Here is a 23,235-nt window from a genome sequence, read left to right as displayed (position 1 = left end):
AAAGATTGATCGTGTATTATGTTCGGACCCTTTGCCGCCTCGAAATCATTTGGCACCTTCTCTCGCCCACATCCCTCCCCCACCCACCCTCTTCCCACTCTCGTCCTCCCACCGACTCTCCTCCCAATCCGCCCTGACCCTCCTGAACTCATTCCTGATCGCACAACGCTGCCCGCTCACTCTCTCACCCTTTGCCCGCATGACGAGGAAGAAGGCCACATTTGCTGCCATCTCGAGGAGAATTGTGCCCCACACCACAATCGGGTAGAGGAAGGTCGAGACAAGCGGAGCGAGGAGGTGACGCCTCCCGAATTCGAGGAGGGAGACGAGCAGAAGAGCCCAATCCCTCTTTGGCAAGGGCCGCTCTGCACTCTTAATGTCGAAGGGGAGCTTAGCGCCCAGCTTCTCTGCCACCTTGAGTCCTGACGAAAAGCCGTCCTCGTGGAATCCGTAGTTGAGCCATGCGCCGGCAAAGTGTAAGCCATCCTGTCCTTGCAGCGGAACGAGGCTACGTTGCGCCTTGACGCTGCGCGCTGTATAGACTGGGTGCTCGTAAGAATAGCGGGCGGCTACTAGCTCCTGCCGTGGTCGAGCTTCAAGGGATGTTGGCGGATTGAGAGTTACCAGCACAGGCCCATGTCGCGATTCGGGGAGGGATTGGAGGAGATTCATCCAGTAGGTGAGAGCGACTCGGTCTGCGTCTTGCGTGGGTCCTTGGCGAATGGTGGAAGGGAGAGCCCCGTTCGGTAAGGATTTGTTCGCTGGATGCGCTTGTTGCTCAGCGATGAAGTTCCAGGCGGACCAGGCTGAACGGCGTACGGGCATCAGTCGCTCATCTGCATGGAGGACGGCCTCATTCTTGCTGAATTCAAATTGTGAGAGGGCGAAGCGCCTTGCGTCCTCCGCAGGCAGGACCGGATCAAGGAGGGACAGAGTCGTGTCCGCATGGCAAGCAAAGATAACGTGGTCGAATGTCTCCTCGGCCCCATCCGCACTCTTGATGCGCCATTGCCCTTCTTTACCCTCTCGCGAGACGCGCGTCACCTTGCCGCCTCCCTGGGCACTGTGGTGGATTCGGTTGGTGGGGACGTTGGCCAGTACCTTTTCGACGTATGTGCGCGACCCGGACTTGAGAGTGAGCCATTGCGGCCTGTCGAGAATTTGCAGCAGATGGTGATTGTGCATGAAGCGGAGGAGGGTGATGGCGGGGAAGGAGGAGAAGGCGAGGGAGGGAGGTGTTGACCAGATGGAGGCTGTCATTGGCTGGTGGCGACCGAGCGAAGGCAGATGGTCAGCTTACCGTCAAGAGAAGCAGATGCACAGCACTCACAATGAGGTAGTTGCGCCTGAAGGCAGCTCCGTACCCTTTCTCATCCAACCACTCCCCAATCGTTCCCTCATCTCCCTCGCCCGACCCGCCACGCCGACTCGTCTCCTCAAAGTGCCGCAACGTCTCCAGGCTCTGATTGTTGAACCGAATAATATCCCACACCATCCTCCAATGACTCGGATTCAGCAGATTGGTACTCTGACAGAACAAGGCTGCGGGTGATCCACCTGCCCACTCGAACCAGCCGCGAACGGGCTTGTTGCCTCGCTCCCCAGGACGGGAGAGGGTTTGTCGTGAAGGGGAGGGCGGAGCTGAGGAGCGACGACCGTAAGCCGAAGCTGCACTGCCACTCTGCTTCTTGCTGGTATCATTGCCGTCCGAATAGATGATTGTAGGGAACAGGCAAGCAAAGAAGGTCAACCTCTCTGGGAGTCTTGGTATCCCCCATCGGGACACCGAGAAACTCATGTCCGATTCGAGGATCTCTGCCCCGACATACTTGACGAAACGCAAGAAGTTCGGATATGTGACGGTATTGAAGACGATGAAACCGGTATCGACTGGCGTAGGAGCTAGCTCCTTGCCCGCTGCAGAGTGAGCGGCAGGTGGCGGTTGATAATTGACGGTATTCGTGTGCCCGCCGATGTACGGCCCGGACTCGTATAGGTGAACCTCGTGCGACGAAAAGTTTTCAAGGGCCCAAAGGCTTGAGAGCCCAGAGACTCCGCCGCCGATGATGGCGACTTTCATGTCGACAAGAGTGCGTGGTGGTGATCAAGAGATGAGAGAGAGAGAGGTTGGTGAGAAAGAGGCAATGATGCAATTCCGCTTCCTCCCGCTGCCGCCCTCGCACCTGCTCGCCTCATTCGCACGGATCACGCTCACCCACGCCTGAGCAAAGCGCAGCGCCGACTCTCCTTTCTTACAGATCGCGAAGACTTGTCTCACTTTCATTACGGTCAAAACGACATGTCATTGCAATCTCGCACTTGCAGCCCGCTCATACGCCGCTCTGTCCCAGCACATTGAACCTCCTGACAACGCTGGGCCCATACTCGTTGTACATCTGCGAGTCGATCGTCGCGTTGTAGAAGTCAGGCAAGCTGCCCAACAGACTTCCTCCAAACCAAACAGCGTACTTCTGCCTCCTGTGCGAGATGACGTTAACCTCCATGCCCGAACTCCTCATCAAGCTACCCGAATGCGTCTCACTCGCCGCAATCCTCCTATCAACAATCGCACGCAGATCCTTCTTCAGCCTCTGACCAAAATGCGTGAACAGCGTCGACCCGCCAGAGAGGACAATGTGCTTATAGAGGCCTCGGCGCACGTCGATGGGCGATTGTTGAATGACCGTGTCGACGACCTCGGGGAGGGGTGTGAGGTAGTCTGACGAGTAGATTTCGGGGTTGAAGAAGACTTCAGGGCCGAGGAAGCGCTCGTAGCCTACGTCGACGCTGTACTTGCGGTTCGTGACCGAGTGTTCGCCATCGTATCGCTCAAAGTATTTCAGCGGGTCCTCGTCGAAGCGACGGAATTCGCGAACGATGTCTTGGCAGACGTACGAGTAGTCTCTACGAGCGCGCGGGGACAGCATACAGTCAGCGAGGGCAGGCCTTGTCTTTGTCTTGCCCGGCGGGCACACTCACTCCTTGATCTTCTGCGCTACCAGCCTGCTGTCCTCTGGCGGGATGTTCGCCGCCTCGCCCCTCTCCCTCAACAGCTGCTGCACAAAGTACGTGATATCCCTACCAGCAATGGGAATGTGCTTGATCGCCGATCCAATGACGTACCCCTCTGCGACAGGGATGACGTGGGTAACACCATCTCCCGAGTCGATGACCGTACCCGTCAGTGTGCGGTCGGTGACCTTGTTCGAGTTCCATGAAGCGGCGAGGGCGAGAACAGCCTGGACGGCGATGTACAGTCCCTTGATATTGAAAGACTCGAACATGATCTCGGCCGTGTTCTCGCGATTCTCCGGCGGGTTGAGGGGCGGTTCGGTAAGCATGAAGTAGTGGTCCTCTGGCTCGGCGCGAAGGTATTTGAAGATGCCTGTGTGCGCAGGGATGAGGAGACAGTCAGCTTGGACGACTTCAAGAAGTTGAGATCCGTCGCTCGCAGCAACACGTACACTGCTCCCAGAAACGCTCCATGTGATCCCAGTTGTCGATGAGCCCATGCTTAATTGGGTAGTCGACCTGGTACGTCTTGCTATTCGCGAACGCCTCGTCCCCAATGAAGAAGTCTAGATCCTCGATGCCGCGTTTGCTCGCCAAGCTCGAGCTCGAAGCAAGCCCACCAGGCTTGGAGGGGACAGAGGGACGAGCAGAGGAACCACCTGCCGTTCCCGCTGCAGAGGTACGAGTGGCTATGGCAGTGGGGAATACGAAGGACGGGTCCGAGTTGCCGGCGAAGCCCATCTTGGTGAAGCCCGTGCCATTGTCGAGGACGATGACATTGGAGCGACTCATCGTGGGCAGCGTTTCAAGTGAGGCGGGAAGCTGTGATGGAGGTGACGGAGGTGGGAAGCGGATGTCAAGATGGGAAGCGGCAGCGGCAGGCGTCGAGGCGGAGGCCGCTGGCCGGTGGGCCTGGCTCGAGCGCCTCGCTCCACAGCCACGCGGCAATCATCCTTGGGCGACGACGGCGACGCGAAGGTCCAAAGAGAGGCGGAGGCGGAAGGCCAATCGCCAATCACTGTCGAAAGCGCGCCGCTTTACTCTCCTCACCATCATCACCTGCGTCGATATCATGGCCGCCGCTACAGCCTCGGCCTCATCATCTCTGCCTCCTCAAACCTATCCGTCACGACCCGCAGCTCCCCTTAAGTCGACGACGCAACACCGCATCGCCTTCGCGGAGCTGACGCCGAATAATGTTGGGCAGCTGCGCAAGCTCAACTCCGTCCTCTTCCCCGTGAGGTATAGCGAGACGTTCTACAAGGATGCGCTGCATGAGGATAAGCGCGAGGTGAACAAGCTTGGTGAGTACACGATGCTGACGAACGGAGTTTGCGGCGGAGTGGAGTAGCTGACTGTCTTCTCCCTTCCCTCCTCGCCAGCCTTGTTCAATGACATTCCCGTAGGCAACCTGGTATGCCGCTTCGAGTACCCTTCCTCGTCCTCCTCCACTTTCCGACCAGAAGTCAAGGTCTACATCATGACCCTCGGCGTACTTGCTCCCTATCGACGCCTCGGAATCGCCCGCTCCCTCGTCAGCAACCTCCTCACCCACCTCTCCCCTGGCAGCGAGGTCACCCTCGAAGACCCGACCGCCCCCGCTCCCAAGGCGCCAGTAGCAGCAGCCAAGTCCCCTCCCTCGAAGGCGGCGGCTGCTCCGACACCGCCGAGGCCGACGAAGAAGTATCGCGTGGGGTCGGTGTACCTGCATGTGCAGACGAGTAACGAGGAGGCGAGGGAGTTTTATAAGAAGCAAGGGTTTGAGGAGGGAGAAACCTTGCCAGAGTACTATAGGAAGGGTGTAGAGCCGAGGAGTGCAGTGTTGCTCGAAAGAAAGGCGTGACGTGGTGCGCTGAAGGGGCAGAAGAACTTGGTTCAGAGTGGTGGAGAAGAGGCACCGTAGCCGCGGAGCAGGCTTGCGCCAGTGTCGCATTGTCATCGAGCTCAGGCTTCAAATCAATCACGCATCAATCTATCAGAGTGGGAGCAATGGTGATGTTGCAAAAGCGCATTTAGTATTTGCTTTACTGTTGTTACACGGGTAGCTGGCGAACAAATGAAAGAGGGCAGAGGGACACAAGAGACACACGCCGCGCTGTGCAATTGGAAATCGTCCAGCCCGACTAGCTGGGCGAGGGGCGGGGGCAGAGGAAGTGGGGGAAGGCGGTCAGGTGATCTCATGCGGCGTAGATGCAGAGAAGGAGGGGTGAGGTTGAGTGATGCTGGGCATCATGTTCTTGCCGTCGGCCGGAAGGGAGATGCCTGCTGTCGTTGCGCTCCGCCGCCATTCTGCTGATGTTGCAGCGGTGAGGGTCCAGCACGAGTGTCATCGGCTGTAGCCAGGTGCCTGAGCGGCGAAGGGCCGACTGAAGGGGACGGACGACTTGCAGCGTCTTGAGGAGGAGGCGTGCTTGTACTGCCGTTGACGTGCCGCCCGTTCGTCGTTGCTGATGACGACCCGTTTACTGCCCCATCAGCATCACTGCTTGCGGCCGGCGGCTTCCAACCCGGAGGCGTGCCCACCCCCTTAGCTCCTCCATCCCACCCCAAGCTCTTGGCCGCCTCCAAGTAGCCCTGCTCCTCCAGCAAATCATAGACCTTCCCGACTTTATTCACGTCCATCTTGAACAAGACCCTTGACTCACGCCGAGACATCCGACCATTGCGACGGATGAATTCGGTCAGGATCTCCTTCTTCATGACGAGGAATGCCGACGGCTGGATGCGTTGCACTGAGCAGAGGTTCTGCTCTGCGCGGGTGAGGAGGTGCAGCGAGGGGTGCGAGGAGAGGTCTAATGGACGGGGAGGCTTGCGAGGCGATTTGGGTGGACCATCCTTGTCGTTCGCGTTGCGTTTGCTGGTCGAAGGCTGAGCCGGTGCGGGAGGCTTGCCTGCCGAAGAAGGTGCTGTGCCCGCTGGTGCCGAGCTTGAGGAGCCGATCACTTCGTCGAAGTCGTCGCCAAAGGGCGTCTCGCTGTCCCTCGCCCCCGGCTTGCGAATGATCGTCGACCCACGCTTAGCATTGGCCGCAGCTGCCGAGCTTCCCGCAGGCGGGACGTACTCCCCATCGGCAATCTGTTGCAATCTCCTCAGCCTCTCCTCCTTATCATGCTCGTAGCGCGCCGCCTCACTCAGAGTCATCAGCCCGGCCCCTCTATACTCCTGCAAGCGCATCGCCAGCCGCCGCAGAGTCTCCTGATAGCAGAGCCCCTCGTAAAAGTCCTCAAAGTCTTGCGGAGTCTGCAGCTGAGAGAAGTGCCGCACCCGCTGAAGTAAGTCTCGATCTTCCTTCGAGCGACGCCGCTCTGCTGCTGTTCTGCGGCGGACCTCAACGAGTCCTCGCTCAAGGATAGCAGACTTGCGCTCCGTGCGTCGTTCTAGGCGTTCGTTGTACATTTCCAGGATCATGAGCTTGAGCTCGAGGTCCGCTGGATCCTCGTCCCAATCTGCGGGTGGGCGTTCAGTCGATTCGGTGCTGTCGGCGGGAGGAGGGGCTGCTGCTGCGGGCATTTGAGAAGGAGGTGGGGCGTCTGATGCAGTGGGGGCGGCCATTGTGGTATCTTGCGTCTCGTCGGCTGCGTCCTCGCCGTCATCGTCGTCCTTGGTCTCCTTGGCATCGGTGGTCTCGTCTGCATCGTCTTCGTCCTTGTCACCGTCATCGTCATCGGCCTTGGCGGCGTCGTGCGACTGACTTGCAGCATCGTCTTCTTCTTTGTCCTCTCGCCCGCTCAAGCCCTTGCCTGACGCGCCTGAAGTAGTACCAGCGCCTGCTCCTCTGCTGCTCACGCCTCCTCGCCCGCTCGCTTCCATTCTTGATCTCCCCTGCTCAGCTTTTCCACCCAATGCCTGCTCCTCGCTCGGCAGCAGCTCTCCACCAAATCGGTACACCTTGCCGAACTCCATGTCCTTGGTGAGCACCTCTGCATCCTGCTCATGCTCAGTCTCGAACTCCAGTCGACCAGGCATGAAGCCGCTCAGCTCATGGTGCGAAGTAGGCGCTGAGACAAGGGGCTTCGGCGGAGCGGTCCCCTTGGTACCTGCGATGGGCATGGTAGCCTGCTTAGTGCGCAAGTCGACGATCCGTTGGCGCTTCGCCTGATGGAAGTCGTCGGCTGATATGCGCGGGACGAAGTTCATGTTGGGCTCAACCAGGGGAAGCTGGCGGCGAGTCGGAGGTTGCTGAGAGAGTGCTTGCTGCAGTCGCGACTCGGCCCTCTCATCCCCCTCTCTGGTCCCATCTCTACCCTCAACATAGACGGCAATGTAATGCGCCTCTACCTCCTCTTTGGACCGGTTGCCGATATGATCAGCAATATCTGCCCAGTTTCCCAGCCCATACGTCTGACAGCCATCGATCAACAACAGCTCCTCGTCGGCACCCCAGTCCGGACAGAAGATGGGATACGCATGTTGCTCGACGATGCGGTAGTCGTGCCATGCCTTATGCTGCTTGCCTTCAGCGCCTGAACAAAAGCAGCTTCCGCAGAGATCGAATTCCTTGCAGGGCCCAGCGCAGCGAACACGGACCGTGAGGGTAATGTCCGCTTCGCAGACGTCGCAGTGGTATTGAACGCCGGGCTCGGCGGCTAGTGGGCGGGCAAGAGAATCGAGATGTGAGTTCGTGCCACATTTTGAGAGAGATATCTCGATCGCGCGTGACACTCACCCGTCTGGTCATCTGGCTTTGCTGCGACCTTTGTCTTGCGATGACTGACCGTCATGGCTCGCGCCGCTTGGCGTCGCGATGCTCAGCGCTCAGCAACTGCAGCAGCAAAGCGACATGCGACGACGATGGCGAGCAATCGAGCTGTTGACCTCGCGCGCGCACACTGAAGGCGAGGGATGAGGCAGGGCAGCTGCAGCGACGACAGCTGCGCCGCTGATGTACTGGTAGTCGCGGCGAAATGGAGGTGTTGGCACGGAAGCAAGAGGCACGCGATTGCGATGGGCGCTTCCTTGACCCCGTCCGCCCGCCCGCCCGCCCGCCCGCCCGCCGAGGCCGCCGATTGAGATCTTGTTGCCACGTGGTTTGAGGTCGAGCGGAAAGCGAGCGACGACCGAGAGACGTTGATCTTCGCCTCGGATGCTCAGCTCTTGTCCACCACCACCATCACCACTATCCCAGCTCCCGCCCAAGATGGCTTCTCATCTTGCCAGCATCTATGGCACTGAGCAGGACAAGGTCAATTGCTCGTTCTACTACAAGGTGAGACGTCGCCTCAGGGTTGTCCCGCGCCCAAATACATCCACGCCTCTGGTCACACGACTGACTGACATCTACTCTTCCTCGCTCCTCGCACAGATCGGAGCATGCCGCCATGGCGACCGCTGCTCACGCAAGCACACGAAGCCTGCCTTCTCCCAGACAATTATGGTCGCCAACGTCTATTCCAATCCGCGCTACTCCAAGCCCGACGCCAATCTCAGCGACGACGAGATCCAAGACGACTTTGACGACTTCTACGAGGACTTCTTCTGCCAGCTCGCAGAGTACGGTCAGCTTGTTGAGATGCACGTCTGCGACAATGTAGGTGACCACCTGATCGGCAACGTGTATGCGCGCTATGAGTGGGAGGACGAGGCTCAAAGGGCAGTGGATGCGCTCAACAATAAGTGGTACAACGCAAGGCCGCTCTTTGCAGAGCTGAGCCCTGTAACCGACTTCAGAGAGGCGTGCTGCAGGCAGAATGAGACAAAAGAGTGCAATCGAGGAGGACACTGCAACTTTATGCACATCATCAGAGCGAGCGGCTCTCTCGTCAGGCAGCTGAACCACGAGCTGGCAGTGGAGCTGCGCATGAAGAAGGAAAAGGGTGGTGGCAAGAAGGGATGGAAAGAGGAGTTGGCGGAAGAGAATGGCGGCAGCGATGATGGGCCCAGCTGGAAGAAGGGCAAGAGTAGCGGAAACTGGAGGAGCGGACCCCGAGGCGAGGATGGGGACGCGACGAACGAGGAGCCTCGCGACCAGTATGCGGGCGAGAATAAGCCGACAGGCGAGGATGGACCGGATGCCGGAAGTCGCAAGGAGTATGCGAGAGAGAAGGCAGACGATGAGGCCGGTGCAGGGGATGGTGAAAAGATGAGGGCATGGCAGACCGCGGAAGATCGAGCGCGCAGTCGTAGCCCGCCGCGCAGGGAGTAGCAGACGAGCATGGTTGTGAAGGTGTAGGCATGTAGGTAACGAGCCAAGAGGGGGCCCCTTGTACTAATAGCACCCTTGAATGACGAGAATAGCGGATTTTGGTTATACCAGCTTGGCCGCATCGGTTTGCGAACCATGCCCACAACAGGCGCGCAAGTCGACAGGAAAGTCAACGGTTGTTGAGAGTCCAAAGATAGTATGGAAAGTGGAGAGCAAATGACAAGAACAGCAGCAATTCTACGCCCCCGTTGGCAGCTTCTCGGCCCGTATGGCGCCCTTCGCTGCCTTTGTCGAGCTGCTCATCAACGCACTCTGGAAATTTTGCGTCCGTTCCCAAACTGCGCATTCACCCGCCTTCCCAGCTCGCGATGTCCCCTCGCGAGCACGTCTTGAGGTCGATTTTCCTTAAGGGCAGGGACAACGCCGTAACATCATCTCATCATATCATCGACAATTCATCATCGGCCCACTCTACAACTTTGTCTGCTCAAAGCCCGACCAGTAGCGGCGCATGCCTGGGTGAGACGCGTAGCCAGGCATCGAGAGCGGATGTGCACCTGGCGGGGACCTGACATCGTGGCCGGCACCGTAGGGCAGAGGTCCGTAGAAAGGGATGCCCATGGGCATGTCTAGGGGATGAAGGTGGTGTGAGGGGTGCTGGTGATGCGGAATGTAGTAATGGTGGTGGTGAAGCGGCCCGCCGCCGCCGGCAAGAGGTGACGCTGCAGCCGCGGCTCCAGGTTCTGTTGCGGGAGGAGGAACCGTGGGTCCTGTTGCCTTCGCAGCTTGCTCGGCCTGAGCGCTTCCACTAGGGTCATGCTTGCTCCCTTGCGCAGCCGCCGCCGCCGACGACACAGGTGTCCGTAGCGGTGAGGCCACACCGGCGCCCCTACCCTGTACGTGCCTAGCCACATTGTGCAGCGCAATCCTAAACCCGGTCATCTCATCGGCCAGTCTCGCCACCTCCATTGCCGCCATCGCTGACTCTCTGCGACTGTCGTGTACGAGCTGGGAGAGGTCCCGTTGTTGCGTAGAGAGCGTCGATGTTGTGGCCGACAGGGAGCCAATGGTGCTCTCGAGGCGGGAGCACGAGGGGAGGACGGCATGATTGCTGCTGCGGCGAGGCGGACGTGCTTGTGAGCCACTCGCCTGCGTCGACGATGTCGATGATGCGCTTCTGGTTCTTTGGAGCCCTGCCTCCAGATCTTCCTCGAGTGCGTCATCCGCAATCTCGTTCTCAAAGGGCCATTCGATTCCGTCCTCGCCGCGAGCCGGTAGATCAGATGTCCTTCGACCTCGCGTTGCTTGGAAGCTCTCTGCCGCCTCATTGCCGCCCACCCACTTGCCCAATGCTTGCACACACGCACGCAGCTGCTCCTGACTCTCCTGCTGCGCTCTTCTTGCGTCTTCGGCTTCTCTACGAAGCGCGCTATTGTCGTCCTCGAGGGCCTGTAGACGGGCCTGTGTTGCTTCGAGGAACGGGCGGAGGGGTAGCAGAGAGCATCTGTGGGCTTGTGATGTCTGAATTTCGTCCTCTTCACGTGACAGAGCTGCTCGTGGACCTTTCCATGAGCAGCCATAGATGGCCATGGTGCAGGAAACGATCTTCTCCGCGCAATCCTTGTCGAGATGGTTGCTCATATCGTTAGGTGCCATTGTTTCCTGGCAGTGGCTGCACTCCACAGAAGAGATTTCATCCTCGCCTTTGACCCGTCCTTCCGTCGCTCCTGCCCACTGGCAGTCTTTTCTCAAGTGGTAGCCCAGCATAGATCTCTCGCCGGTCCAGTTGCAGCCCTTGTCGAACGCAGGACAGAACACCTCGAGACTATCGACAAGCCCCTTGAGCAGGGGTGGGGAGGTGGCCGCAAAGGATGACAGCTTGCTCAAAGTTCGGCATGAGGGGCAGGGCAGCGGCATGTCGTCCATGCCAGACGAGGGACCGGCAGCAGAGACTTGTGCCAGCGTCTTGTGGTGCTGCGTGATGCAATGCCTGCAAAATGTGTGAGAGCATGTTGAGGACGAGCACGGCTCGACGAAGGGGCCGCTGCGAAGACAGAGGTGTCAATTGGGGCGCAAAGCAGCGTATCTGGAGGAGGAAGCCCACTCACAGGCATATAGCACATTTCAGCCAGTCGCTAATCTGGTCTGGATTTGTGTAGTCGTACGTTGAGCCGGTGTACCACTGCTCTGCCTCGATTTCGCGGCGGCCGCGCGAGGAGGAGCGACCAGTTGAGGAGTTGAGACTACGAGCGATGGCAGAGGACGACGACGAAGAAGCTGCCGGCCATGCTTGGGGACTTCCGCGGCTATTCGATGCTCGCGAAACCCTGCCGACAGGCGTGGCGCCGTCCATCGTTGTGGATGGCAGATGGATCGTGAGTCGATAGAAGTAGCGAATTGTCAAGGCGCAGTCCGGCTTCGGCATCGGCGAGAGACGAGCGCACAGACCGCCGATATTTGCCGGCTCCCACACGACACGCACGCACACCCGCGACCCCGTACGCCCACACGACGCGATCAGAGGAAGGTGGTGATCTCAGCAATAATGACATGGTAGTACAGTGCGAATAATATAATACAGATGCGGTCCATCCTGCGCACACTCTCAAGCTCACCTCACCTTCAGGCTCCGTTGTCCAGACTGGAGCGAGGAGATGCGCCCTTGCCAAGGAAGGAGGCTCTCCTCGATCAAGCCTGGAGCGGCTGAGGCGTCCGTAGTCACTCCTTCAGTGAGGCCCACTTGTCGGAAGACTGCAGCCAATCGTCTAGCTCTCAGATCTCTCAGCCACTGAGCTTCTCCGACGTCTGCGCCGCTCTCATCCCACTCGTCCGGCGTGGCGTCTCGAGCATGCTGCGTCGCCTTGCAGGGCGGTGGCGGAAGGAGCTCACAGTCGATGAGCAGAACCTTCTCAAGCCACGACTCCCGACCACCCTCACCAAGAGCCAGCCCACCCATACGAGCAGCCAGCGTCCGCGCATCCTCCTCCTGGCTCGCTTTCGGTAGCGGCACTGACATATACACCTTTCGCAGCTGCGCCCATGCCATTGCTCTGCAGCGCGGCAAAGCCTGAGAGAGGAGCATGGCTTGGTACACCGTCGGAGCAGCTAGACGGCGACCTGGTGCAACCGAAGTCGGCAGAGTGCGATGCTGGCCAATGAGCAGGCGGCGGAGCTGTACAACATTGCCCTGTCGGATGAGGCGATCCACCTCTGATGCCAAGAGGAGGTGGTCCGTCAGCCCGCCATCCCGCTCTACGTCCAGGCTCAACGCATCCACTACCCGTGCTTGCAGCTGCATGAAGTCATCCTCGAGCGAGCCGCGTGACGATTTGGAGTCGAAACAAGTGTGCGAGAGCAAGAGCAGTGAGGCTGTATGCTCGCGAGTCTCCTTCGAGTCCACGAAGAGGTGCGTGTCATTGCGCGCAGCGTGACGGGTCTGAGAGTCGCGAAGCGAGGCGAAGTCTGCGGCGACGGATGGCCAGGCGGGAGATGAGGAGGAAGCGACCGATATGCTCGGATACAAGTCGAAGACTGCTCGATGAATCGCCGCCGAGATCTGGCCCTTGTTGAGTGTGACGACTGCGAGGAAGAGGGCGAGATGGTACACCTCCACGGCAGCTGCGTCCCCTCTTCTGCTAGCCACGACGCCCTCCCTCAGCTTGCGGACGAGGAGAAGGATCTCATCTAGACTTGTGATAGCCTGACGACGTAGCATGGCTTGCTCGTCGTCCATTGCGTCGATCCCAGTCGGAGGGACATAGAACTCCAAGGGCTGCGGATACCGCTCGCAATGCGCCGCGATGCGCTTGGAGACATACTCGCGGTAGCGAGCCTGCGTTGCTGCATTGGTGAGGTCCTGTTCGCCTGATGAGCCTAGCGTCGTCGATTCTGCGCCTTGAATGCCGCGGCTAGGGGAAGCGATGAGGGACATGGGGTCGATGGCCACGCCCAGACGTTGTGAGTCGTCTCTACGGCGCATCGCTGCGGGCGGGGTGGCTGCGTGTGCGGCGGCTGGGGATGGCGAGAGCGGTGGCTGGGCATCGGATGCTGACTTGCTCGATGGCCCCGGAGTAGCCCATCGACTGGCCGTCGAGCTGCTTGCCGGCTTCGAAGGGCCCGCAGCACTACTACTGTCCCCACCAGCCTTGGTCGCCCATCTTGAAGCGGACGAGGAGGCAAGCCTGCTCGCAGCAGGCTCCTCTGCCTTCCTCTGTGCCACGCGGGAAGATGTCCAGACACCACCACTACGTCCAGCGCTGCCCTTGTCGGTCATGGAGGAAGGAGGCCTGCTCCCACGACAGATGAAGTTGAGTGAAGAGAGAAGAGCTGCTTGCGTTGGAACGCCGATGGATGTACGCTAGATGATTAGTGAGTTTGCGTGAATGCTACTCTAGTTGGATGAAGCGCGGATGAAGCGCGGCAAAGCGCGCCAGGGAGCTGTAGAGTATATGCTGGAGGACGTCGATTGCGGTGGGCGGCGAGGTTGGATGGATGATGTGAGTGACGAAGAGGTCCAAGCAGAGCGGCACGGCATCGCACGGCGCGACTGTGCTGCTGCAGAGCGTGCAGAGTTGCTCCCGTCGCCGCCGCGACGCGACCCGCCGACTTTGACTTTGGGCTGGGCTAACCTGACCGGCGGCACCTAGCCAACTTTGCCGGCCGCCTGCCACCAAGTGCAACGAGCGAGCAACGAAGGCGACAAACGACACCAGGGTAAGCGCGGGGCTGCAGAGTCGGTCGAAGAGTCAGTCATTGCCATCTCTCTACGCTAGCTGTTCCTGCCTTGCCCTCTTCTCACGCTCGAAGCTCCCGGCCGTGAACAAGTGCCGCCGACTCTCATCCCGCTCCTCGCCGACGGGAGCAATGGACGGCGCGAGAGCAGCAGAGGAAAAAGGGCGAGACCAGGGCGGGACCAGGCGAGCTGCAGGCAAAGCAGCCACGATTTTGGCCCTAACTGATTAGATTAAATCGTCTGAGCTCACACGCCTGCCTTTTTTCTTCTCCCCCCCTCTCTCATCGTTACCACCAACAACAATCGACGTCCGACAAGATGGGACAGAACGTCTTTGCACCTTCGATCTTTTTCATCGTGAGCTCGCAGCGAGGGCCATGAACAGAGGGGATGGATGCTGACTTCTACCGCCCTCTCGCCGCAGACGTTCCGCGAGTCTCTCGAGGCTGCTCTCGTTGTGGGCACGCTCATGGGCATGGTGAGCGCGACGAGCGTACGACGACGACAGTAAGAAATGTTGCTGATCCTCGCACCTCGCACCCACAGCTTGAATCCCTGGCTCACGACCTGCTGCCCGACTCCAAGTCGAGCTCTGCTTCCTCTACGGTCGGCAACAGCGAGGAGAGCAAGGAAGCTTCCACGCCCAACGGCAGCAGCGAAGAGCGCAAGGAGGCTATCGGGCCCAACGACAGCACCTCGTCGACCAACGTCAATGGCAACGCCGACGCTGAGATTGACGCGAACCATGCCGAGCGACGTGTCCTGATCAAGAAGCTGCGCAAACTCGTTCTCCTCGGTGCCGGCTGCGGTCTGGGCATCGCCTTCATCATTGGTGCCATCTTCCTGGCCGTCTTCTACACTCAGTCCAATGATTTGTGCGTGTAGTCCAGCGCTCGTAGATGACTCAAGTGCAAAGACTGATCCTAACCTTCCCACACCCTCCGCCTTCGCTCAGGTACGCCAAGGCCGAAGAGCTCTGGGAGGGCATCTTCTGCCTCATCGCCACGCTGCTCCTCACGCCCATGTCCCTCGCCATCCTTCGCGCCGATCAATCCAAGGCAAAGTGGCGTCGCAAGATGAACAAGGCCTTCGCCGGCAAGCTCAACTCGTCTCAGGTCGAAGACAATATCGCCGTCGCTGGCATGGTGCAGCGCGTCGAGTCCAAGGACGTGCCCGCTACCACGCCTGCCTCGGAGCGTGTGCCACACCTCACCAACGCCGAGACTGGCAAAGCTTCTCTGGGCTCGCGCATCCTTGAGGCTATCAAGGCCCCCTTCCGCAAAGCCAACCGTGGCAGCACCATCCTCTTCACCATTCCCTTTGTCACCACCCTCCGTGAGGGACTCGAGGCAGTGGTCTTTGTCGGTGGCGTATCGCTCGGCCTTCCTGCAACCTCGATCCCCCTCGCCGCCATCGTCGGGCTCGCCTGCGGCTTCCTCATTGGCTACATCGTCTTCCGTGCTGGTGGCTTTGGCAAGATCAAGATCTTCCTGCTCTTCTCGACGTGCCTCCTTCTCCTCATCGCTGCAGGACTCTTCTCGCGCTGCATCTACTACTTCCAGTTCTACCGCTACGTTCAAAAGGTCGGAGATGGCGCAGCAGAGGGAGGAGACGGCAACGGAAGCTTCGATGCCCTCAACTACGTATTCCATTTAGATTATGCGAATCCCGAGAACAACGATGGAGGCTGGGGATTGCTCAACGCTCTCGTAGGCTGGAACAACACGGGTACGCTTGGCTCGATCCTGGGCTACGTCTTCTACTGGATCGTCGTCGTGGCGTGGCTCGTGTACATCATGGCCAAGGAGAAGCGTCTTCCCGGCCAAAAGAAGCAAGCCGTAGTCCTTTAAGCGCGCGCTTTCCCTCACCCTTCACCCTCCACCATTGCACCCTCCTCCTTCTGTCGCTAGTTTATCGTCGATTGAAATTCATCCCCCACCGTCACCGTCTGCCTCTCGCGCCTCACATCAGGACGTTTTGACACGGGTTGATGAGGGACGCAAAATCGGCCTCATCGACGCGCCGTCCCCGCCGATCACGTAGACATTCTTTCCCGCCTGGTCGTCCGAGCTGGCCAGGTCACGCTGAAGTCAGGTTGTCAATGAGTCTATGCATGCGTTGAAGTCTCTCTTGTGCGACAAAGGAGAGCAAAAGTCCCGTTGCCTTTTGCTTCGTCGACCCTCTCTCATGCAGTGTAGGCGGGGCGTACCCTCCGCGACGCAAGTCCTCCAACCCCCTACGACCTCGTCTGCGCCGCAGCACTTGTTCCCCTCCTCTCAACGATCTCCTCACTCGCGCACGTACCCCTCGAGGTTCCTCGCAGCCCACTCGTAAGCCACGAACGTTGCAGCGTTGGAGATGGGAGCTCGGGTCAAGGTGGGCCCAAGACCTCGGAAGAAGCCGCGCCAGCCGCCTTGCGCGTAGATCGACTTTGCACACGCGGCCAAGCTGCTGTACTTTCGCTGCGCCGGGTCCAGCGGCTGCGTAGTCCAGACAGTCTTGAGCACGTCCTGTTTAGCCCGTAGATGGATCAGCGGAGCCATTCACACAAGGACTGAGACGCTTGAAAGAGGACACTCACCACTGGATACACGGCCAACCACAGCAGGGGACCAGATGTAGCTCCACCGAGCATTGCCCACAAACTGGGAAGCTCGGCCCGCGAGAGGTTGTCCTTGCGAAGCTTGTAGCCGACGACAGCTTCGTAGATGAGGAAGTACCTGTGCGAGGCAAGAAGGGTGGTCAGGACGTGCGACCGCCACGGGCGAGTCTAGCCTCGACTCACATGCCCATACCGTGACCTTCTCGGACGAGAGTAGGGACCAAACCGCGGAAAAGGCCAGGGACGCCATTGGACGAAACGATGGCTTTGGCGCAGCCCACAGGCCCGCGGAAGGCACCGTCCGTCTGGAGCTGCAGTCGAATACGGATGTGCTCGATGGGTGCTGCGAGGAATGAATTGGCGAGACCTGCGGCCACACCGGCCGAATAGAGCTGTGCAGAGGAGAGCGGATAGGCCTTGGCGCCGACGCCAGAGAGGGCCTCGGACGAGGTAGCTCCGGCTCTCTTGGCATTTGACGATGCGAAGGAGCGCTTGACGGCTTCAACCACTGAGAATTGGACGCTCACGCAGGCTCCGACACCGAGCAACGGCATCAATGTGCCCTGAAGTTGAGGAGGTGGGAGGGTTCAATGATGTACAATGAGGCCGCAGCAGGGGCATGAAAGAGGGCCAGATCGATGAGCAGGAAGGCCAGAGCGGCGGGGTAGAGGAGGGACGAGGAGGTGATGGCCGATGTCAGCGCGCGTACAGGGGGCCTTCCAAGTCTCGCAGTCAACTGACAGCGTAGAGACCTCTGACGCCATCTCTCTTGACCAATTTCGATGCGCAGTCGACCATTCCGGTATATGTGCCCTGTGGAGCAGTCTGAAGATTGACTTTGATGCGATCTAGCCAGCGAAGGGTGTGTGTCAGAGAGGCGGGAGAGGCAATGATGGAGGAGGCAGCAACGAACCCAATGGCTGTCCAACGAGGACCTGAGCTATCCCTCCGGTGGTTCCGCTCAGTAAATCCTTGGCGGTCCTACTCAGGCCGAAGCCGCTATTGTTATCGCCCATTGCGTGCTGTATTGGCGACTAGAGGAGAGTGAAGAGACCGGACGAGGGAGATACGATCGACGGCAGTGAGCCGAAGTTGACAAGTCGAGAGGTCGTGAGGCCCAGACGACACCGAAGACTGCACGAGATGAGGTCGAGGAGCTATGTGTAAGACGAGAAGGCGCAATCGGCCATGGCTGCTTCCTCTGAGTCCCGGAATCTGATTTAGCCGAGGCTTTCCAACCACGTGGTATGCCCCCCGCCCGACCCGCTCCACACCGACGCAGAGCCGGCGTCGCTGCTGCACCAAAATAGCAGGGCACACTCAAGGTGATGATGCCAAGAGGCGCTCAGGAAGAAGTTGACGAAGAAAGAGGCGACCGAGCAAACGAAAGAACTTTGCACGCTCGAGCGGATGAAAGAGAGCCCAAAAAGCAACTTGCAGCAGGCTCGTCAAAGCCGACCAGCGTCAACGACGCCCGCCTGCATAATCGTACACAGGTCTCATGCCAAAGCGATATCAGATATAAAGTCATGCAGCTACCTTTCACTACGCTGCATCCCTTTCCGCAGCAGCGCCGCCCGACGTCGCAACGAAAGAAGCCGATGCTCTTTCGCGCGGTCGTGAAAGGACAGCCCTCGCTTCGATGGTGAGCACCGCGGCTGAGGACAGCGTCTCTGCCTCTTGACCCTGACCAGCAGGGGCTGCAGCAGCGGTTCTCGGAGGCAAGATGGTCACCCCACCGCCAGGGTTGGAGAGCAGTCTCGACCGAGTCCGCACGCGGCGTCGCTGTTCGGCCGGTGAGGATGAGCCAGAGAACGAGATCGATGAGGAGAGCGCAGGCTCCGGCTTGGCCGTAATCTTCGGGAATGTAGGCGACTCGCTCGGGAAGGGCTCAAGGGGCGGCTGAGACACGCGTGAGCCGCCGCCAAGGGAAATGTGCGATATGTCACCACCTGACGATGAAGCGGCGTAGTCCGACATCGACGCCGCTGCTGCCGGGCTCGACTGCGGTGGTCGCGAGGATGTGGTGTCAGTCCTGTAAGAGAGAGACGGCCACTGCGATGACGCCCAGGGAAGCCAAGACGATGTCGCCGAAGATGGTAGGCGTGGCGACAAATCCTCTTGCGGCGGACTCTGCGCAGCCATTAGGACGCTCGCGCTCCCGAACGATCGTCGACGTGTCGCGCCCTCGCTCTTGCCGCGCGCCATGTCAGACGATGTCGGCGAGGAGGAGCCGTGCCGTGTTGCGCTGCTTGATCTTGCCATCGCTGAAGAGACACCGAGCTGGCGAGGTGGAATTGAGTGGCCGTCCTTCAGCGTCGGCGACGTCGGCTGCGAGGTCTCCGAACGCCATGATGACCTCGTGATAATCTGTGGGCGTATGGTGAGGTCCCCACGCGGGCTGTGTGGGCGAGAATGCGTAGACGCGGATTCCGCGCTCCGTATACTCGAGTGGCGGCTGACCGAGGCGAGGATCGGAGAGCCCTTTGTCGCACTTGCAGGCGCGCCAGGTACTTTGAAACCATCGAAGAGGGCCGTAGCGGGGAGTGAGAGGCGACGAAGGCGGGGCGCTTCATCTGCACCACCAGACGAGGACGAGCTCACGGAGCGGGCATTGCTCGGTCGCGCCTTGATCGTGCCGCCCAGCAGTCCGAGTGGGTCGCTGCAAAGCCAGCGCTCTACAGCTTCAAAAGTGACGAGCGCCCACTCTTGGTCAGACGCGGTAAGGTCGGACAGTCCAAGCGAGCGTACATATCTTAGCCGCGTAGTCATCAATGTAGGTGCGGCTTGAATGACGACGTGGGCGAGTACGGGTAGGAGGTCGTCTGTGCTGAGCGCAGGGGCAGACTTGGAGCCGAGCAGGGGCAGACTGCTGCTTGACGGCGAGGTCATGGGCATGCCTCGAGCCGCGGCGGCCATGCAGGCGTCGATTGCGCTGCGGAGCGTGGCGAGTACGTCAAGCGGCGTGAATGCTGCGGGTATCTGTCCATCTTGCGCGGCGTCGAGGCCGAGTTCATAGTCGTACGAGCGGTGGGTGTGGGCGGCAGGATTGACGAGCGCTCGCAGTTTATCTACGTCGCGCCCAGGCGCGCTGAGCAAGACTTCCTTCAACATTGAGCTGATATCCCCTTCTCGCTCTGCCCAGGCACCCACGATATTGATCGCCGACTGCAGCCTCGCCGGCCTCTTGAGCAGCGCAGGCGTGGTCGCTCCCAGCTCTCGTAGTCCGACGTGGCACTCTCTGTATGTCTCCAACACCGATGCCAGCTTGTCCTCCCCGCTTTGGGCGGGAAAGACTCTCTCATGCGCAAAGCCGAGCATGACATTCTCCATCGCGAGGAAGAGGTGACGCCTCTGCTCTGGCGCCAGAGCGTCGAGGGCTGGTGAAGCGAGCGACTCCCACGCTTTGGCTAGGATGCCGTCGCGCAGCTTGTATCGATTGTACTCTTCAAAGTGCGGCATGAGGACGAAGGTCGTCGTGAACTCTTGCGTCATCGTGGCGATGATGGTGTACGCGTCTGCGAGGGCTGAGCGGAGGGCGTGTAGCGAGGGCGGTGGGTCATGGAGCAAGAGCACGTCGGCCCAGAAGTTGCGGGTGCCAGACAAGCTGGAGTTGGTGTCGTGCAGAGGAGGGGAGATGACGAAGCGAGCAGCAGGGCTGTGCGCAGCAGCGCTCGAAGCGTTGCTGTCGCTCCTCTTCATGTGAAGATCCTCGGGCAGCGCGACGACCCCGTCAACCACGACCAGCGTAAGCTTGCGCGAGGAAGGCTGCGTCCTGCCGACCATCTCAAATCCCCTCGGCGCAGAGCGATACACCGATGTCTCTGTGAGTACCTTGCAGCTTCTCTGCCACTGCTTCTTGGAGGAACCGCTCAATGTGAAGAGCACCTCGCCAGGCGCGTTGAAATGCAGGTCGACGGAGACAGATCGCCAAGACGAATCACCATCGACGGTGAGGCTCTGATAATGGTCTCTGAATAGTCGACTGGGAGCGTATGCTGACAGAGAGAGCCAAGCAGGCTCGGCCAAGAGGCGTTCGTCTAGGCCAGCACTCGTATACGCCTCCTTGCTCGGCACGACGACCAGCGTGGCGCTGGCGAGGAGAGAGGGCAATTTGGCGAGACCCAGGTAGACGGGTGAGAGTTGAGGGTCGTCGTCGTCTTCCTCAGGTTCACGCTGCTCGTCCTGCGTTGTCCTCGACGCCGAGGCATTGCGCAACATGGAGCCCGACAGGATAGAGGACGCGTCGAGCGAGGAGCGCTGGCTTGGCGGTCCCTGCAGGGATTGCGTGGTGAGGCGAGGCGATGAAGAGCCTGCTTCTTGCCATGATGATTCACGTTCTTGCGAAGAGCCTGCTTCCTGCCTTTGTGAGTCTACTCTTCGTGATGATTCGACAGCGATGCCAGCAACGCCAGACCCCGTCGCTTGCTGCTGGCCCCTCTTCTTTGCAGCCTTTGCCTTCCGAGCGGCGAAAAGGCGATGGAGGGCGCTCGCCATACCACTCCCTCACTGAGGTGCTAGTGCCATTCTAGACGATGGGATCATGAGATGAGAATGAAAGTCGATTGCTCAGGAGCGAGTGGAGGAAGCGGAGGGCGAAGTCTGGGAGTGCCCTGCTCCGCCGCATTCCCGAGTCCAACACGCCACGTGGCCGAACACGCTTGCCTACTAGGTATCGCGAACAAGATTCTCGACGAGAGCCTGCGTGACAGTACATCGAACTGGCTGCAGCTCTTTGCTAGACTGGAAGCCAGTCGAAGATGACATCGGGATAGATATAAGCCTCCAAGCGCCAGACAACCGTCAATGAGCGCCTATAGTATCAATCTGCTACGTTCCCTTCCCGCCTATATACATGCCTCGGATCTCCAGCTAGGCCTCCTTCACATCACAACGCACCCCTTCTTCGTCTTCCCACCATCGTATCGCCCGCTCCCCTCGCTCGTAGGCGCCAAGTCATCCGCAGCCCCTTGCTGAGCGCTCGTGTACGCCGCGCTGGGAGCCTGCTGCTTCTTTCCCTTTAACGCAGAAAAGAGGTTGCCCGAGCCGGTGTGCCGCTTTTGCTGCTGCTGCTGCTGTTGCTGCTGGACGCGAGCTTCGCTCGTTGGGTCGCGAGAAGAGCCAGGTGCATGCCCTCGTCGTCGCTGATAGTCGCGCTGCTGCCTTCGCTCGGCGCGATCACGCTCCTCAGAATGTAGCTGCAACGCAAGAGCGAAGTCGGCATCCTCGTTCCCCTCACCAGCTTGATTGAATGCTGGAGCCTGTGCCGCCCGTTGCTCAATGCGTCGTGGGCGTAGTCGCCCATCGAAGATCTCTCCACTTCCTGACCCGTCCACGTCCGCCAATGTCTCCCAGACGGCAAGCTCCTCATCGATGAGCGACTCGTCGGTGATTAGCGTGAGCAGCGAGGGAGGCGCACGCGTGTCCGTGGGTATATCGGCGGTGCTGGGTCGATAAAGCACGCTGAGATGGTTGAAGCGGAATAGTGTCGCAAGAGTCCCCTCCGGCAGCGATGAGAGCGCAAACAGACCCGGATAGGTGAGCTGCGAGGCGTTGGCGTCGAGGAATTGCGAAATCTCCAAAGCATCCGCGAGTGCCTTTCTCTCCGCACTGGTCCCCCAGCCTGTCGACTCGACGACAGCGGCGCCTCCCCGCTTAGCAAGATCTCGCAGACTGCCTTGCTCCCCAAGCCCCTCGCGAAAGAAGCGCGAAGCCAAAGTGTCTCCCTGCACTACGGCATCCACCGCAGCATCGTAGGATCCAGCGCGCGTGAGCAGCTCGTAGCTGTTGGGCGCTGACATGTCGGGCAGGAAGCCGTGGTAGAGCTTGATGCCCAGCAACTCGAAGAGCTCCAGACTCTGCGACCCGCCGTCAGAAGAGTGGAAGGCGTCGTTACTGAGGAAACTAGGATTCAAATTGAGGCCATGGCGAGTCTGTGGAAGTAGGCTGAGAGCTCGCTCCAGAGCATCGCCACCACCAGTAGCCCCATTCGAACCGCCCGTCGTCGAGGGCTGCGTGAGGAGGTACTCGGCAATGAGCGACGAGAGATAGTCGTAGCTGACCAGCGGGCGGTCCGGTGGGGTGAGCATAATATTTCCGCGAAGGAGAAGGAGGTTTGCGATGGCGATCAGGGAGCAGGGACCCTGCGAGCGAGATGTCAGCTGCGGAAACGAAGACGAGAAAGCACGGCACCCACGTTCTCATTCTGCATGATGATCTTCCTTTCCTGGCCGCGGAACATCACATCCTTCGTCGGCCACGCCTTTGGCTCCGGCGAGGATCTCGCAGCATGAGACATAGCCGGCGTGGGTTGAGCCCCGGATGGGGGGGCAGGCGCGGGTTGAGCGACCGCTGGTGGCGCCGCAGCTGCCGCATCCAGCCCCGAAGCCAGCGGAGGATCAGTGAATGGAGCAGGGGCAGTCACCGGCCCGGCAAGCGGTGGTTGCTGCTGCGGCTGAGCATTTGCACTAGGAGCCATGGACAGTTGCGCGAGGTCATCTTGCGCATTGTGGTGTGGCTGAGGAGCGAGAAATGGGTTTCGGGATGCCTGTTGAGGCAGAGGAGGTTGCTGAGCTGGCTGCTGACTGGCAGTAGTGGAGTCGGAGACACCCAGCGACTCGAAATGAGCGAGGTCCTGCGCTGAGAGCTGTTGCGGCGGGCGCTGATTCATGCTTTCGTCAGAGAGATGGGTATAAGGCTAATAGAAACAACGAGTGGAAAGAAGGGAAAGAGGAGGCCCGGTTATCG

General features: G+C 59.8%; 11 protein-coding genes across 11 annotated transcripts; 3 read left to right on the top strand and 8 right to left on the bottom strand.

The window, feature by feature from the left end:
• Positions 1 to 45: 45 nt before the first annotated feature.
• BDZ90DRAFT_275799 (FAD/NAD(P)-binding domain-containing protein) lies at positions 46 to 2,133 on the bottom strand (the record flags this gene model as incomplete). Its single annotated transcript, XM_025508901.1, has 2 exons — positions 1,331 to 2,133; positions 46 to 1,263 (listed from the first exon to the last, which is right to left on the bottom strand). The coding sequence occupies exons 1-2, from the start codon at positions 2,078 to 2,080 to the stop codon at positions 46 to 48; spliced, it is 1,968 nt and encodes a 655-aa protein (XP_025360165.1). The 5' UTR covers positions 2,081 to 2,133.
• Positions 2,134 to 2,298: 165 nt separating this feature from the next.
• On the bottom strand, positions 2,299 to 3,833 carry BDZ90DRAFT_233997 (putative ARP3-actin related protein). Its single transcript, XM_025506854.1, has 3 exons — positions 3,465 to 3,833; positions 2,980 to 3,385; positions 2,299 to 2,904 (listed from the first exon to the last, which is right to left on the bottom strand). Exons 1-3 carry the CDS (start codon positions 3,802 to 3,804, stop codon positions 2,331 to 2,333), a joined length of 1,320 nt encoding a protein of 439 aa, XP_025360164.1. The 5' UTR covers positions 3,805 to 3,833; the 3' UTR covers positions 2,299 to 2,330.
• Positions 3,834 to 4,037: 204 nt separating this feature from the next.
• BDZ90DRAFT_233996 (acyl-CoA N-acyltransferase) lies at positions 4,038 to 5,024 on the top strand. Its single transcript, XM_025506853.1, has 2 exons — positions 4,038 to 4,316; positions 4,395 to 5,024. Exons 1-2 carry the CDS (start codon positions 4,085 to 4,087, stop codon positions 4,853 to 4,855), a joined length of 693 nt encoding a protein of 230 aa, XP_025360163.1. The 5' UTR covers positions 4,038 to 4,084; the 3' UTR covers positions 4,856 to 5,024.
• On the bottom strand, positions 5,000 to 7,926 carry BDZ90DRAFT_275796 (hypothetical protein). The gene is made up of 2 exons (XM_025508900.1): positions 7,679 to 7,926; positions 5,000 to 7,598 (listed from the first exon to the last, which is right to left on the bottom strand). Exons 1-2 carry the CDS (start codon positions 7,731 to 7,733, stop codon positions 5,242 to 5,244), a joined length of 2,412 nt encoding a protein of 803 aa, XP_025360162.1. The 5' UTR covers positions 7,734 to 7,926; the 3' UTR covers positions 5,000 to 5,241.
• A 223-nt stretch (positions 7,927 to 8,149) lies between these two features.
• BDZ90DRAFT_209350 (RNA-binding domain-containing protein) lies at positions 8,150 to 8,977 on the top strand (the record flags this gene model as incomplete). The annotated part of the gene is made up of 2 exons (XM_025504042.1): positions 8,150 to 8,218; positions 8,315 to 8,977. Coding segments are annotated over 2 exons (732 nt in total), but the record flags the coding sequence as incomplete, so codon positions are not given.
• A 609-nt stretch (positions 8,978 to 9,586) lies between these two features.
• BDZ90DRAFT_67825 (hypothetical protein) lies at positions 9,587 to 11,661 on the bottom strand. The gene is made up of 2 exons (XM_025509773.1): positions 11,263 to 11,661; positions 9,587 to 11,198 (listed from the first exon to the last, which is right to left on the bottom strand). The coding sequence occupies exons 1-2, from the start codon at positions 11,577 to 11,579 to the stop codon at positions 9,626 to 9,628; spliced, it is 1,890 nt and encodes a 629-aa protein (XP_025360160.1). The 5' UTR covers positions 11,580 to 11,661; the 3' UTR covers positions 9,587 to 9,625.
• Positions 11,662 to 11,932: 271 nt separating this feature from the next.
• Positions 11,933 to 13,793, bottom strand: BDZ90DRAFT_233991 (hypothetical protein). The gene is made up of 2 exons (XM_025506852.1): positions 12,092 to 13,793; positions 11,933 to 12,014 (listed from the first exon to the last, which is right to left on the bottom strand). Exons 1-2 carry the CDS (start codon positions 13,425 to 13,427, stop codon positions 11,971 to 11,973), a joined length of 1,380 nt encoding a protein of 459 aa, XP_025360159.1. The 5' UTR covers positions 13,428 to 13,793; the 3' UTR covers positions 11,933 to 11,970.
• A 149-nt stretch (positions 13,794 to 13,942) lies between these two features.
• BDZ90DRAFT_243050 (iron permease FTR1) lies at positions 13,943 to 15,837 on the top strand. The gene is made up of 4 exons (XM_025507421.1): positions 13,943 to 14,243; positions 14,311 to 14,364; positions 14,433 to 14,761; positions 14,842 to 15,837. The coding sequence occupies exons 1-4, from the start codon at positions 14,205 to 14,207 to the stop codon at positions 15,734 to 15,736; spliced, it is 1,317 nt and encodes a 438-aa protein (XP_025360158.1). The 5' UTR covers positions 13,943 to 14,204; the 3' UTR covers positions 15,737 to 15,837.
• A 337-nt stretch (positions 15,838 to 16,174) lies between these two features.
• Positions 16,175 to 17,504, bottom strand: BDZ90DRAFT_246988 (putative YMC1-protein of the mitochondrial carrier family; the record flags this gene model as incomplete). The annotated part of the gene is made up of 5 exons (XM_025507584.1): positions 16,175 to 16,396; positions 16,468 to 16,606; positions 16,672 to 17,051; positions 17,230 to 17,336; positions 17,402 to 17,504. The coding sequence occupies 5 exons, from the start codon at positions 17,502 to 17,504 to the stop codon at positions 16,175 to 16,177; spliced, it is 951 nt and encodes a 316-aa protein (XP_025360157.1).
• A 529-nt stretch (positions 17,505 to 18,033) lies between these two features.
• BDZ90DRAFT_262193 (hypothetical protein) lies at positions 18,034 to 20,985 on the bottom strand (the record flags this gene model as incomplete). Its single annotated transcript, XM_025508458.1, has 1 exon — positions 18,034 to 20,985. One exon carries the CDS (start codon positions 20,983 to 20,985, stop codon positions 18,034 to 18,036), a length of 2,952 nt encoding a protein of 983 aa, XP_025360156.1.
• Positions 20,986 to 21,041: 56 nt separating this feature from the next.
• Positions 21,042 to 23,203, bottom strand: BDZ90DRAFT_233988 (hypothetical protein). The gene is made up of 2 exons (XM_025506851.1): positions 22,685 to 23,203; positions 21,042 to 22,631 (listed from the first exon to the last, which is right to left on the bottom strand). Exons 1-2 carry the CDS (start codon positions 23,156 to 23,158, stop codon positions 21,372 to 21,374), a joined length of 1,734 nt encoding a protein of 577 aa, XP_025360155.1. The 5' UTR covers positions 23,159 to 23,203; the 3' UTR covers positions 21,042 to 21,371.
• Between the last annotated feature and the right edge of the window lie 32 nt (positions 23,204 to 23,235).

Source organism: Jaminaea rosea, assembly GCF_003144245.1.
Source record: "Jaminaea rosea strain MCA 5214 unplaced genomic scaffold BDZ90scaffold_14, whole genome shotgun sequence".
NCBI classification, from domain to species: domain Eukaryota; kingdom Fungi; phylum Basidiomycota; class Exobasidiomycetes; order Microstromatales; genus Jaminaea; species Jaminaea rosea.
This window is presented reverse-complemented; position numbering and strand designations above follow the sequence as displayed.

What these genes read in the sequence shown, in the direction of transcription:
- BDZ90DRAFT_233997 (XM_025506854.1), bottom strand. Translation starts at nt 3,804, where the DNA reads ATGAGTCGCTCCAATGTCATCGTCCTCGACAATGGCACGGGCTTCACC. An exon ending in GGAGCGTTTCTGGGAGCAGT is followed by an intron (nt 3,386 to 3,464) that starts GTACGTGTTGCT and finishes CTGCGCACACAG; the next exon opens with GCATCTTCAAATACCTTCGC. An exon ending in GTAGCGCAGAAGATCAAGGA is followed by an intron (nt 2,905 to 2,979) that starts GTGAGTGTGCCC and finishes GCGCGCTCGTAG; the next exon opens with AGACTACTCGTACGTCTGCC.
- BDZ90DRAFT_233996 (XM_025506853.1), top strand. Translation starts at nt 4,085, where the DNA reads ATGGCCGCCGCTACAGCCTCGGCCTCATCATCTCTGCCTCCTCAAACC. An exon ending in GCGCGAGGTGAACAAGCTTG is followed by an intron (nt 4,317 to 4,394) that starts GTGAGTACACGA and finishes CCTCCTCGCCAG; the next exon opens with CCTTGTTCAATGACATTCCC.
- BDZ90DRAFT_275796 (XM_025508900.1), bottom strand. Translation starts at nt 7,733, where the DNA reads ATGACGGTCAGTCATCGCAAGACAAAGGTCGCAGCAAAGCCAGATGAC. An exon ending in AAAGCCAGATGACCAGACGG is followed by an intron (nt 7,599 to 7,678) that starts GTGAGTGTCACG and finishes CCCGCCCACTAG; the next exon opens with CCGCCGAGCCCGGCGTTCAA.
- BDZ90DRAFT_67825 (XM_025509773.1), bottom strand. Translation starts at nt 11,579, where the DNA reads ATGCCGAAGCCGGACTGCGCCTTGACAATTCGCTACTTCTATCGACTC. An exon ending in CTGAAATGTGCTATATGCCT is followed by an intron (nt 11,199 to 11,262) that starts GTGAGTGGGCTT and finishes CTGTCTTCGCAG; the next exon opens with CGGCCCCTTCGTCGAGCCGT.
- BDZ90DRAFT_233991 (XM_025506852.1), bottom strand. Translation starts at nt 13,427, where the DNA reads ATGACCGACAAGGGCAGCGCTGGACGTAGTGGTGGTGTCTGGACATCT. An exon ending in TATGGGTGGGCTGGCTCTTG is followed by an intron (nt 12,015 to 12,091) that starts GTGAGGGTGGTC and finishes CCGCCCTGCAAG; the next exon opens with GCGACGCAGCATGCTCGAGA.
- BDZ90DRAFT_243050 (XM_025507421.1), top strand. Translation starts at nt 14,205, where the DNA reads ATGGGACAGAACGTCTTTGCACCTTCGATCTTTTTCATC. An exon ending in TGGGCACGCTCATGGGCATG is followed by an intron (nt 14,365 to 14,432) that starts GTGAGCGCGACG and finishes TCGCACCCACAG; the next exon opens with CTTGAATCCCTGGCTCACGA. An exon ending in TACACTCAGTCCAATGATTT is followed by an intron (nt 14,762 to 14,841) that starts GTGCGTGTAGTC and finishes GCCTTCGCTCAG; the next exon opens with GTACGCCAAGGCCGAAGAGC.
- BDZ90DRAFT_233988 (XM_025506851.1), bottom strand. Translation starts at nt 23,158, where the DNA reads ATGAATCAGCGCCCGCCGCAACAGCTCTCAGCGCAGGACCTCGCTCAT. An exon ending in TCATCATGCAGAATGAGAAC is followed by an intron (nt 22,632 to 22,684) that starts GTGGGTGCCGTG and finishes TCTCGCTCGCAG; the next exon opens with GGTCCCTGCTCCCTGATCGC.